General features: G+C 64.2%; 1 protein-coding gene across 2 annotated transcripts; it reads right to left on the bottom strand.

The window, feature by feature from the left end:
* FGFR4 (fibroblast growth factor receptor 4) lies at positions 1-4,948 on the bottom strand. 2 transcript variants are annotated; one of them, XM_084268849.1, is made up of 16 exons: positions 4,929-4,948; positions 4,738-4,827; positions 4,427-4,593; positions 4,209-4,332; positions 3,717-3,907; positions 3,463-3,601; positions 3,185-3,378; positions 2,813-2,958; positions 2,438-2,559; positions 2,226-2,336; positions 1,895-2,085; positions 1,397-1,519; positions 1,240-1,310; positions 832-969; positions 650-755; positions 1-559 (listed from the first exon to the last, which is right to left on the bottom strand). In XM_084268849.1, the coding sequence occupies exons 2-16, from the start codon at positions 4,745-4,747 to the stop codon at positions 413-415; spliced, it is 1,980 nt and encodes a 659-aa protein (XP_084124975.1). In that variant the 5' UTR covers positions 4,748-4,827; positions 4,929-4,948; the 3' UTR covers positions 1-412. The 2 variants fall into 2 exon arrangements, with proteins under 2 accessions (XP_084124975.1, XP_084124976.1); XM_084268850.1 differs by having other exon boundaries at positions 1-529.
* Positions 4,949-12,998: the final 8,050 nt, after the last annotated feature.

Here is a 12,998-nt window from a genome sequence, read left to right as displayed (position 1 = left end):
TCTATTCCAAAAAAATAATTTATCAGGTTTGATATTTCACGTACATAAATATTCATCTCTATGGCTATGTACAGAGGCAGCGGGAGCCCTGCGGGCAGCGGGGCTCCCACCCAGAGACTCTTCCACCAAAGCACTGGCCAAAGCCCATCTCCCTGGGCGATGCCGTGGGCATCCCGGGCAGTGCCCACCCTGGAATGGTTCTAGCTCCTGCTGCCCTGCAATGCCAGGTGGGTCTCAGCCAGAACTGAAAGCTCACTGCTGAAATGGAGCCTGGAGAGAGGGACACCCTGGCCTGGCGCTGCGGCTCAGCCCTGCTCACTCGCTGCTCACACCGGGCAAAGCCCTGTGGCAACCCAGACCTGCTCCCCACGAGAAGGGAGGTGGCCTCAGCATTGCCCTTCCCTGCCCACCCTTAAGTCCTCACGCTGGGGTAGGAGAAGAGGCGTGGAGCCAGCGGCAGCGGGTCGTGGGTGAAGACGGAGTCGTCGGAGGAGCAGGAGCTGGCGGTGTCCTCGCAGGAAGGCGAGTACTGCTCAAAGGGCATGGAGAGGTCCAGGTACTGTGGTGAGAGATGGTGCCATCAGCACAGGGTGCCACCAGCCCCAGCACCACCCCACCCCATTGCCCATTGGATCCCCCTACCACTCACCTCCTCTGAGACGGCTGCCAGGATCTTGTCCAGCCCCTCCACGAGCTGCTTGAAGGTGGGGCGCTGGGAGGGCACTGCGTGCCAGCACTCCCGCATCAGCATGTACCTGGGGGGGGGGGGGTGAGTGGGCGTTAGCAGGGTCTTGCCACGGCCCCTGCCCACCCCACCTGGCCCTTACTCACAGTTCATGGGTGCAGTTGGATGGTCGGTCCATGCGGTGCCCCTCCTTCAACAGCTTGAAGAGCTCCTCAACAGGGATGCCAGGATAGGGAGAGCCCCCCAGGGTGAAGATCTCCCACATCAGGATCCCAAAGGACCACCTAGGATCATATGTGGCAAAGGAGGGGAGGGGGAGGTGTCAGCCACATCCTAGGACCCTCCCTGTGCAGGTGGGGCCCCAGCTCACCTCACCACACCCTGTGGTGCCATGGGAAAGGTGGCATCACCCCAGGGAAGGTGGGCCCTGCTGCTATCCTACTCCTGGAGGCTCTGCTTTGTGCACAACCCCGAGGTGTTGCCTTCATCCCACACCCAGCAGCATCCTTGTCCCCCCACAGGGCACCCTCAGCCCCAGCAGCCCCAGGACTCACACATCGCTCTGGTGGGTGTAGACGCGGTCGAACAGGGCCTCAGGTGCCATCCACTTCACTGGCAGGCGACCCTGTGGGAGCAAACCCCCCTGCTCAGCCCCAGGCGGGGGGAGTCTCCATGTCTGTTGTCATCCCCCACAGGCCCCACCCGACTCACGTTGCTGGTTTTCTTGTAGTAGTCAATGTCGTGGACATCCCTGGCCAGGCCGAAGTCAGCGATCTTCATCACGCTCTCTGCTGTGACCAGCACGTTGCGGGCAGCCAGGTCCCGGTGGATGCACTGCCGGGGAGGGGGGAAGCGTCACCCGCCGGGGTGTCAGATGGCAGCTGCAGCTCCATGTGCCCCCTCCTCACACACAGAGCCACTACTCCCCTCCCACAGGCACTGCCAGCCCCTCAGTACCCCCATGCTGGCTGCAGTGACAGGAGCAGCATCAGGGACACACACACAGGGGGTGGGTCAGGCTTTAGCCCCCCCATTTTTGGGGAGATACTGCTCTGAGCTTTGCTGGGTGGGGCCTGGGGAAGGGGGTAGGCTCCCTCTGCTCAGAGATGGGGGACAGTGGGGGACACGCAGCTCCTCCATCACCACCTTACCCCCCCAGCCCAGGCTGTGCCGAGCACAGGCAGCTCACGGGGGCTGTGCCAGTCCTACCCGTTTGGACTCCAGGTACTCCATGCCACGGGCCACCTGGTAGACACAGGAGACCAGGTCCTTGAAAGAGAGCTGCTCCTCGGGCATCGCCGTGACGTCAAAAGCGTAGTCGGGTGTCGGGGGGCGGCGGGCGCGGAGGTACTCCCGCAGGTTGCCCTTGGCAGCAAACTCCACGATCACGTACAGCGGCCCTGGGAAGGGTGCCCACTCTGCTCAGCCCCTGCCCTGTCCCCCCCACCCACAGCATCCCCCTCGCCACTGTCCTCCACCAGCCCCATCCCCTGCTCTGTGCCCACCCCCTGCCCAAGCCCTGCCCGCACAGGCCCCTCACCGTCCTGTGTGCAGACTCCCAGGAGGTTGATGATGTTCTTGTGCTTGTCCATGAGCTTCATCATCTCCATCTCGGATATGAGGTCAGCCAGGTCCTTGTCCGTGGCATTGTCTGGGAAAGGAGAAGCCACGTCACCATGCCAGCTGGGGTGGCACCGCAGCCTGGTGCTGATGCCACCTCTGTGCCTGGGATGCTGGCAGGGGAGCTGGTACCTTTCAGCATTTTCACAGCCACGGTGACTGCCCGGTCTGGCCGGTCTTTGTCAATGCCATACGCCTCTGCACGCACCACCTGGCCAAAGCAGCCTTCTCCCAGGGGCTTGCCCAGCACCAGCCTGGCAGGGACAGGCAGAACTGTGAGTGACTGCAGGGGTGGTCCCACTCCCTGTCACCACATGGCCAGACCCTGCAGGGCAGAGGTGGGGTCCCTCTGCCCCTCTCTGGTCCAAGCCAGGTCCCAGCACCTCAGGGTACAGCAGTGCTGAGGTGTCTGTTGATGGCTGGAGACCTCCCCATAGGTCACCCCCATGCTGCTGCCCAGAGAGCAGCCCCAGCCCCAGCCCTGCCCTGTGCTGCCCAGCACCGTACTTGTCTCGAGGGAACTCCCACTTGGCATCGAGGGGCAGGTCCAGCTCCATGACCCCAGCCAGCATCGGGGCGCAGCTGGAGGAGAGACGAGTGACGCGCATCAGGGATGTGCTGGACTTCCCGGAGGAGCTGGAGTCCAGGGAGAACTGTGGAGAGAGCCCAAGGGACCTCAGCCATCCCACCCCACGTTCCAGCGCCCAGCAGAGACCCTCAGAACAATGGGGTGAGGGAGCCTCAGGAGGCAGGGGAGAGGGCGACCCCAGTGCTGGCAGCAGAGTAAGGAGGGATGGGCAGAAGTGGCACTAGCAGAGCCAGTCTGTCACCAAGGTGCTTTTCCCCCCCCAACTCCAAGGTCTCTATCCCAGCACCCACCTGTCGGATGAGTGGGAATTTGGAGAGTTTATGAACGGCCATGGGCTCCAGGGGCTGCTTGCTCGACTGTGTCTGCATCCGGCACAGGACCACGATGATGATGGCCATCGCCACGGCCAGCGAGCCCGAGGTGTAGATGATGATGTCCGTGTATTTGGCCTCAGGGGCTTCAGCTTCCCGCACCAGCTCCTCTTCTGGAGGGAGCGAATGAGTCGGCCTGAGCCATGGTTCCTGTGTACCAGTAGTCCCAGCTCCCACCCCAGGACCCCCACACCTACCCGGCAGCACGGTGAGCCAGGCTGACTGGTATGAGAGGCCAATGGAGTTCCCAGCCAGGCAGGTGTACTCGCCAGCATCCTCCACGGAGACATTGCGCAGGTACAGCACCTCCACCTCAGAGCTGTTGATGTCTGCGGTCTGCCAGGGAGAGGGATGGGTGGCGAGCACCTGCAGCTCCCTGGAGGGCTCTGTGTGCCCCTTCACATCACTTTGGGGGGGTGTCCAGGACCTGGGCACTTCCAACCCTTGTTACCTTGAGCACTTGCACATAGGGGACCCCGTCGGGACCGTAGCTGCTGCCGTTCACCTCAATGTGCTTCAGCCACTGGATGTGGGGCTGGGCATCGCTGTAGACCTTGCAGAAGAACTCCACATCACTGCCCACCAGGGCCGTGGTGTTGGCGGGCAGCCCCGCCTGCAAGATGGGCCTGTGCGGAGACCTCTCTGCATAGAGGACACCAGAGCGGGGTCACCAACACGGTGGCCCAGAGCAGGGGCTCCTTCCTCCCTCCATCTCTGCCCACCATGAAGTGACAGAGAGTCACTCCCTGGCCCTACAGCAGATTGGTGCCACCCAAACCTGGTCCCCACCCCAACTTTCCTTGGCCTGAAGCACATGCAGGCTGTGCCAGCAGACAGGACACTAACAGAGGCTCCTCTGCCCCCCTCCCCATGACACCAACCCTTCCGCCAGGCGTGGGGGTAACAAGGAGCTGGGACCAGCACCACTCTGAGGAGCCCTCACCCAGCACATCCAGGAGATAGCTGTAGCGGATGCTGCCAAACCTGTTCTCCACCAGGCAGGTGTAGTTGCCGCGGTCGGAGGGCACCACGCTCTCCATCACCAGGCTCCAGTGCTGGTGCCGGAGCTGCAGAGAAGGAAGGCAAGGAGGCAAGGTGTGATAGGGATGGGGGAATAACCCCCAGGAAGGGAGGTCGGCAGCAGGGGGCCCTGGCCCTTACCCGGATGCCCCCGATGCGGTGCTCCCCCCGGAACTCACGCCCGTTCTTGAACCAGCGGATGCTGGGGCTGGGGCTGCCCGAGGCTGGGCAGCGAAACTTCACTGTGTTCCCCGCAGGGACCGCATACAGCTTCTTGTCCATCCGGTGCGGGTGAGTCCAGTAAGGAGCTGGGGAGACACCGGTCTACAGTGGGAGGGGGCCGAGGGGCAGCATGGAGGCTGCCAGAGCTGCTCTGAGCTGCTTGTGCCACGAGCAGGAGTGTCCCAGGATCCTGGGCCTGCCCAAGCTGCCCTGCCCCAGGTGGCACTGACCTCTGTGCATGTAGACAGGCTCCTCGTTTCGTTCCCCATGGGGACCGTCCCCATCACTATCTTCGTCATCATCACCCGATGACAGTGAGTCTGCAAAGGAAAATGGGTTGAGAGTGACGTCCCTGCTTGCAGGGCTGGGCAGGCAGCAGCTGCCTTGCTGCCCCGGGGTGGGACACTGCTGGGGCTCCTACCCACGATGGAGATGGTGAAGTTGCGCAGGATCTCCCCAGTCCCCCGCGCCCGGCACACGTAGAGCCCCGAGTCCTCGTAGGCGACCTCGGAGATCTCCAGCAGGCTCTGCCTGAGCCGGATGCGACCCCCCGGGACAAGCGGCCGGGACTCCTTGTACCAGACCACGCTGGCACCGCTCTGGTTGGCATCACAGTACAGCTTCAACACGTTGCCTGGGTCCAGCAGGAGATGTTCCTCTTCTGACTCCAGCAGCGGGCTCTCAAACAGCTCTGGAGAGACTCGTAAGCACCCACCCCAGTGCTCACCCCTCACTAACAGCAGGACCCTGCCACTTGCCCACCCTGGAGCAGAGAGCACGTGGTGCAGCGCAGCGCGGTGCCCGGCTCCGCCAACCCAGAGGCGGGCAAAGGCTGGACTCTGCCCTGGGGTGCTGGGACGCAACTTCCCCAGCGCCATGTCCCTGTCCAAGGCCACACATGCCACCATCCTTACACAGGGGCCACTCCCAGTGGCGCAGGGTGCCTGAGCCTGTCCTGTCTCACTGAACACAGCACTGAAAGAGGGCACCAAACTTTTCCAGCCACCCACTGTTGGACCTCCACATGCTCCAGGCATAGCTGGGACCCTCAGCGCTGGCGATGCCCAGGCTGGCAGCAGGCGAGTGCACATGGAAGGCAGAAACAACCCAACCACCAGAGCAACAGCAATCTCCACCACAGCCTGACTGCCTCTACACGGGGGCCTGGGACACACATGTGTCCCCAGCCCTCTGCGCAGCCATTGCAGGGGGAATGTGGGGTAGCTGGGCTTCTGCTCACGCAGGACATGTGCTTCTCCTCTACCCGTGGCAAAGCCACATGCAGCTGCCAAAGCCCACAGCAGTCACACCATCCCACTCCACCACACACACCCACCGAGTGAGCCAAGCACCCGTACCGCAGAAACAGCCTGTCTGGAGCCACTCTGCTCCTTCCAGCCTCCACACCTCCTCACCCGGTGATGGAGACACACACCCCTTGTGCCATGCCCCAGCCGGGTGGGTGACCCTCAACTCCCACCAGCCCAGTGCCACAGACAGAGCCGTGGGGCTCCCTCTCCAGGATGAGCACCCAGCACCCCCAGTCCCAGGGGCTCACTGCCCGGCTGGGAGTTGGCTTTCAGAAAGCAAGATTCCCCTCCCCACCGCTCTCCAACCCTCTTTCATCCCCCACAGCCGTACCTGGGTCCATGGCCCTGCCCTGGGCAGCAGCCGCCAGCAGCAGCCCCAGCAGGACCTGCAAGGGGGGCCGCATCTTCCGGGCCCCTCCGGCGCGGCGGCTCCCACCCTGCGAGACAGGCAGGGCCGGGGTGAGCGGGGCCGGGCGGGCAGCTCCCTCCCGCACGCTGCCCTGGCCAGGCACCAGGGAGTGGAGGCTGGTCCCTGGGGCACCGCGGAGCAGCGGTGCGGGGTCCCCAGGACACGCTGGGGGCGGGATGGGCACGGGTAGGGGGACACGGGGTGGCCGCCGGGACCCCGACCTCTCCAGCCAGCCGCAGCCTGGGCAGGGCGCTGGGAGAGGTTAACCGGGCACGGGGCGGGGAAAGAGGGGGGGGGGGTCCGGAAGGGCTGGGGGGGACCCGGGGTTAGGGGGAATCCTGGGGTGCGGGGGTCCCGGGGTGCGGAGGGGGGTCGCTTAGGCGGGGGTCGCGGTCGGCGGGCATTACCGGCGGTGTCGGACTCCCTCGGCGGAGCCGCCCGCGTAGCGCGGGGAGGGCCCGGGCAAAGTCCGGGTGCCGGCGGGCTGGGCTCGGCTCGGCTCAGCTCAGCTCAGCGCCACCGCGCCCCGCACCGCGGCCCCATGGCGGGCTGAGCTCGGGGAGGCTGCGGCTCCGGGGCTCGCTCCGGTCCCGCTCTGCCGCCGCCGCGCCGGGCGCGGGCACTTTGTAGGGGCGCGCTCGGGTTACAGCGGCGCCGCCCGCCCCGCCCGGAGCTCTGGGGAAAGGAGGAGGAGGAGAAGGAGGGGGGGGGGCGGCGGGGGACCGGCCCCGACTCGCGGCTGCTGCAACCGGCCGCGCTCCGCCGGCCGCCGGCTCCTTTGCAAACCGACCCGCCGCCGAGCTGGGGGTAGGGGGCCGGCACCGGCTCCCCCACACACTCTCCCCCCCCCGCCATGTGCCCGCCAGCAGCCGAGGGGCGGCCACTGGGCACCCCCCCACACACACACCGGGCACGGCCCCACCGCGCGGGTGGGGAACGCGTGGGGCTGTGAAACACCCGGGGCTGGTCCCCTCCACTGCTCCCCAGGGAGACCCCACATGTTGGGCCGCCATGCTGGGAGCAGCAGCACATCAGGCAGGGTGGGGGGGCGAGACCACCTCTGCTCCCTCTCCCCCTGTGGCAGCCCAATTGCAGCCCGGTCCCGGAGATGCCAAGGGCTCCAGGGCAGCAGTACCCAGGCCGGCGGGTGGCCCTGGCTGGGGCTGGGTGCTGCGTGTTGCTGGGTGCCCAGCAGCCCGCTCGCTAATTGTGCTGCAATTAGTTGCAGCGTTATCGCTGCTGGTGTCATAAAGCGGCTGTGACCCTCATTAGGAGCCCATAACGGAGCGTCGTAAAACACCACGAGGCTGAGAGCCAGGGTTGGAGTGGCCCTAATCCGACCCATAAACACTTCGCCTTCGCTTTCCCTGCGCTGCTGCCTGGGCTGGGACAGGCAGACCCACCGTGCCCAGGCCCTGCTGCCCGCCTTCCTCACGCAGGAAGCCCAGGAGTGGTCCCCAGGCACACTTTCCCCTGAGCATCCTGCTGCCTGTACAAGGGAACACAAGGGACTCCCAGTGCATGGCCAGGATTTGGCCCCAGAGCTGCCCTCCCTCACTGCATTGCTCTGTGCTGCACCCACCATCTTTCTGCCCTCCAGCAGCCTTGCCCACACTCAGCATAGACGCTGGGGTCACCGTTGCACCCACCCCACAGGGCCCGGGCACAGCTTTGTCCACGCTGCTCCAGCGTGAGAAACCAGCAACTCCCAGCATGAAACGTTCTCACTGCAAGGGCTGGTTGGTGCCACAATCTCCCATGCTGCTCCCCATCCCGGGTGCTGGTCCTCCCCCCACTCCCCGGGGCACAGGGGTGCACAGAGCAGTCCCTGGGGCTGGCAGCTCCCAGCAGCTGTTCATTCCTGCCGGTGCGTGAAGCGGACGAGAACATCAATTTCACGGAGCAGCAGCCGCCCCTGCAGAGCTCGCAGCCTGCCGGAAGCAAAGGAAAACGTTGGGTTCCACTTGATTCAAACCGAAACCAAATTAAAACCAGAGAGAAGGGGTTGTTCCCAGCACCGGTAATAGTGGGGGAGAGCTGGGGCTTGGGGAAGCCCACGGGAGCCACAGGCTGTGATGAGCACGGAGACACCCCCACCCATATCCCAACCATGTGCTCTGCTGCTGGGTATGGCGCCGGGTGGGAGCTGAGTAAGGGGACCGTGCTGTCCCCTCGTCACTCCAAGCATCCCTGCCAGCCCAGGCCATGCCGGGCACAGGCTGGGACACAGCAGGGCTGTGCTGCGGGCGGCTGGGAGTCCATCCCCTCCCTGCCGTGGGGCAGCGCGGGCCGGGGGTCGGGCTGCCTGGCTTGATTTATAACAGCAACTGATGGCAAACAAAAAGCCCTTCATGGCAGCGCAGCCCCACCGCCTGCCGCCCGCTGCCAGCAGCACCACCATGGCCTCCACCACGCCAGCAGCTCAACAAGGGGGGATTGTGGCAGCACCAGCACCCCCAGCCAGGAGTGCACCCCTTCCTCAGCACCCTCCATTGCTGTCCCAAACCCCCAGCCCCCTGGGGCTGCTCCCATTAGCTGAAAGGAGCAAAGGACACACGGACACAGTGTCCCCCTGGCACTGAGTTTGTGGAAGCTCAGACCCAGCAGGGTGTCTGGGGAGGGAGCGCAGCCCCCAGGCCCTGCAGACTGGGCAGTGAGGGGGCACAGTGCAGATGGAGCAGTGGAACCCAGTCTGCCCTGTTCCTGTCTGAGGAGAGGTGACTCCCTAGCCAGACCCTTGGCCTTGCTTGTGTGTGCAGGGCCCCATGGTGGCGAGCAGACACGAGGGGCTGGGTGCTGGGGCCGTCACGCTGGGGCTCCATCCTCCCGCCCCTGCCCCTTCCCCCAGGCAGTAAATCATCCCTGCTCCCCTCATGAAAGGCCCGTGTATTCGCTGCCGGCGCAGGGAGCCTGCCTGGTGCCAACAATATTGCTCTTGGAAGGCAGCCGGGGCTGCGGGAACACAGCCGCCCCTTGTGCCTGGCCCCAGCACTCGCTGCCGCTCCCGCTGCGGTGGCACCTGCGGCCAGCGTGAGTGTGCGCGGCATGGCGGCTCCTGGGGGGCTGGAGCCCGGGGGGCTCTTTCCTCCTGGAAGTTTCTCTTGGCTTCCCCTGAACGGCCGTTGTTTGGGGCACAGGCTTGCTGTACCCTGTACATGGGCTCTGTAGGGCTGAGGCCGAGCAGACTCATGCCACATGCAGGGGGCTGGGCTGTCCCGGCATAAGTGATCCCAGCGCCATCCAGCCCTGCTGGTCTTGACACACAGCAGCTTCCCGCCCCAGCCACAACCTGCTGCCCTCGTATCAGCAGGACCTGCCGAGCTGGAGGGGCAGGCAGCCCGGCCCAGGCTGGGCAGGACGCTCTGCAGGGGCCTGGGCCGGAGGCAGGCGGCCCGGCTCTGGGCAGTGTTTCCCACCAGGCCCATCCTTATCTCAAGCAGGGAGGGACCAGCAGAGCAGCCCGTCCCAGTTAAGGTTTAACTAGACAGAACTTGGCAAACATGAACCTGCTGCTCCCTGTGCGGAGCTGAGAAAGCGGGGCCCAGTCTGGGGACTGCAGGACAGGGACATGGGGGCCCTGGGGTTAGGCCAAGCCCCCAGTATGGAACAGGAGCACCCACAGATTTGGTGCTGTGGGCAGAGCTGGGAGTATGTGGCTGGGGCCAGCCCATCAGCACAGCATGGGCAGTGCCATGCCTTGGTCCCTGCTGCCCCTGCCCATCCTGGCAGTGCTGGGTAGCACTGGGGCTGCAGCTGGCACAGGGATCGGGATGCACAGGGCCAGGATGGGGACACGGCACACACGATGCGCTTGGCTGGGCACAACAGTGCCTGTATTGGGGCTGAGCAAGTGGGAGCTTTGCCTGTGAGCCCTGTCCCCTGTGGGGCATCGGGGAAGGGGGGTCTCCTCCTGGAGGAGCATGGGGCTGCGAGGCAGAAACGGGGCCACCCCGATGCTCCCAGCCCCTAATTGCAAGCAGGCGCCCAGCCTCCACATCTGCACCTGATTTACTCACTGGAGCCAGCGGGGCCACAAGGGATGGCAGTGGTTGGGGCTGTGGCCGGGGGGCTGTGCTCCCCCAGCTGAGGGGGGGACCCGGCCCCATGCACCGTTGGAGAAGCAGCCGGCTCCTCAGACCGGGAGGCTCCACGGAGCTGGCTGCAGCACAGGCAGGGGACGGCGGCGCTTCCGTGGGGGACGTGGCTGGCGGGTGGCTCCGTGCCCTGTGCTGCGCCTGCCAGCCCGGAAGGCGCTGGGACTGGGCCCGGTGCAGGCAGCCAGAGCCCCAGCCCAGAGAGGTGCTGCCCGCAGAGGCCCCAGCAGGGAGCAGGAGGATTGGGCAGCTCTGGGCACAGCTGGGCAGGGCACTGGACCGGCAGCACACCCGCAGCGGGGCACAGCCTGGGGACAAGGGGTGCTCCTTCCTCAGCATCCCATGGAATGTGGGTGACTGACCTCACATCCAGGCTCCCACTCTCCTCCCATTGCGCCCAGGCATACCCACGGGTGCTGGGACCCCCCGGGAACAGTGCAGCAGCAGGACAAACAGCCAGCAGCAGTGGGGCCACCAGTGGCTTCTGCATCCATCTGGTCCGTGCTTGGAGCCCACCCTGGGCACTGCAGCCCCCAGCACAGCTGGCAGGGCCACCTGGCTGTGGCTTCCCTGGCACAGCTGCCACCAGCCGTCGGGCTGCTGGGGAGGGGACACACCAGGGGGGCAGGCAGCCCTGTGCCTACTGCTTCCTCCCTGGCACCTGCCCTGGGGAGCACCTGCACCCACAGAAGGGCCAGGACCTGCCAGACACCGCTGCCCAGCTGTGAGGAGGGGAAGGGGTCAGCGAGGGACAGGCTGGCAGTGGCAGGCATGCTGCCCCAGCAGAGCTGTGTGCCTTGGGACACGGATACATCCTGTCTTGCCCAGCACTACCCACACAGCCGATGGCAGTGCCACCCTCGGTGCCAGCACAAGGCCACTCACTGCTCCTGGGGACATCTGTGGTCCCCTGTGCTCTACCACAGCGCTGCCTGCAGAGAGGCAGGACAGTCGCTCCCAGGGGCCTCAGCCCAGCTCGGCAAGTGAGCTGCCCTTGAAGGGACAGCAGCTGGGCACGCTGGTCACGATGCCATTCCTGTGCTGCTGCAGTGGTGCCAGGGAACAGCCTGGCATCCTGTGGGACTCCTGGGTATTTTCGGCACAGGCTGCACAAGGGCTTGTGGAAGCGCCAGCAGCCTCCCAGCCCAGACTGTCTCATCTCTCCCATAGTGACTGTGGTGTGATCCTGGCTCGCTGGAGCAGCGCAGAGGAAGGCACTTACTGGCTTCATCTGGACCTCAGGGTGCTGCAGGATGAGAGCAGGGCCTCAAGGAGGACAGATGGGAACACAAACCTCCTGCCCCTCCCAAATATTTCAAAGCTGGCTGCATCCTGTTCTTTGCTTTGAAGCGTGGCGAAATCCCAGGAAGGGCTCTAGCAGAGAGACAGCACCCAAAAGTAGTAATAAACACTCTATTTGGAGAGCTTCACCTTAGGGAAACAGCAGATACATAAACACTGTGTACAGGGGAAGGCAAAACTGTCAGTACACAGACAGGAGTGACACACCAGACTGGGCAGTGCTGGAAATGGATCCCTCTTGGTGTCGATGCGTAGCACATCTAGCGGGCACCTGCCCCGGTAGAGCGGGACGAGAGCTAAGCAGCAGAGATCGGAGCTGGAGGCCATCCAGGGCGACAGGCACACAATGCTTCCTTCAGTTCACCCCAATTTTCTGCTCATTGATCAGCTCGCAAGGTTTAAAAGGACTCCCTCTGCAGCAGGAGGCTCAGGTCAGACCTCGGCGCTGGAGCAAGACTGGAAAACATTAGGAAGGCAAACCCAGACCAGCAGGAGCCTGTCCTAAGGGGAGATGGCAGATTCTGTGCAGGGTGAAGAAAAACAAAGCTCATGCACAGCCTGGAGCGGGGAAGGGAAGGGAAGGCACTCACTCCATGCACTGAGATCAGCAAACAGCATGCTCTCTCCCTCTCTCCTTGCTTATCCTGACCAGTGCACACACCACACTTTGGAAGCGCCTCTTCTGCCCGTCTCTCAGCCCCACGAAGGTGTCAGCTGCTCCCCTGGCACACAGCACATGGAGTTAAGGGCCCCAGACTGTCCTCTGGCAGCTGCTGCGGCCGTGCAACCGGAGGCAGTGCTTGGCTCAGCCTGCCCTGGCAGCATGGCGTGCCCACGGCTGCCACCACGCTCCCGCCAGCCCCACGGGAATCCCACAGGCAAGGCAAGTCCTCACAGTGGCCACATCCTCCTCCTTCTGCCCCATGGAAGAAAAAAAGAGCAGGACGTTTGCCACAGGCTAGTGAAGTCTCAGCTCCACAGAGGCACTGATGCCGGGACAAAGCCAAGAGGTGCCTGACATGGAGCAGCAGCACTGAACATGAGGCCAGCCCAACAGGTCATGGTGGGCCAGCAAAGAACAGGCAATACCTCAGCTTAAGGCAAAACATCTACAGAACTCATCCAGAACGCACGGCGGTCTCAGAGCCCTGCCTGCCCTTCCTTCCTTCCTTCCGGGGCCTTTTCTAACAGCTCTAGTACACCAGCACCACAAAGAGACCATCAGCCTTAATTTCCAGGTTTGAAATACCCAACATCCCTTCTCCAGGGCACTACAAACGTGCAAGAACTTTGAGGGGAGGGGTTGGGCAGTGTCCTAAGAAAGGACTAACAAAGGCAAGTTTCCAGAGGATTTGTAGCTTTTTAGTCAGCTAGTG

Source organism: Gallinula chloropus, assembly GCF_964237585.1.
Source record: "Gallinula chloropus genome assembly, chromosome: 10".
Classification (NCBI taxonomy): Eukaryota; Metazoa; Chordata; class Aves; order Gruiformes; family Rallidae; genus Gallinula; species Gallinula chloropus.
Note: the sequence above shows the minus strand (reverse complement) of the source record. Positions and strands in the feature narration are given on the sequence as shown.

Excerpts from the sequence above, each read along its gene's own strand:
- FGFR4 (XM_084268849.1), bottom strand. Across the intron at positions 3,379-3,462 it reads CTGGCTCACCGTGCTGCCGG|AAGAGGAGCTGGTGCGGGAA; the intron begins GTAGGTGTGGGG and ends CGCTCCCTCCAG. Across the intron at positions 2,337-2,437 it reads GGCTGTGAAAATGCTGAAAG|ACAATGCCACGGACAAGGAC; the intron begins GTACCAGCTCCC and ends CTCCTTTCCCAG.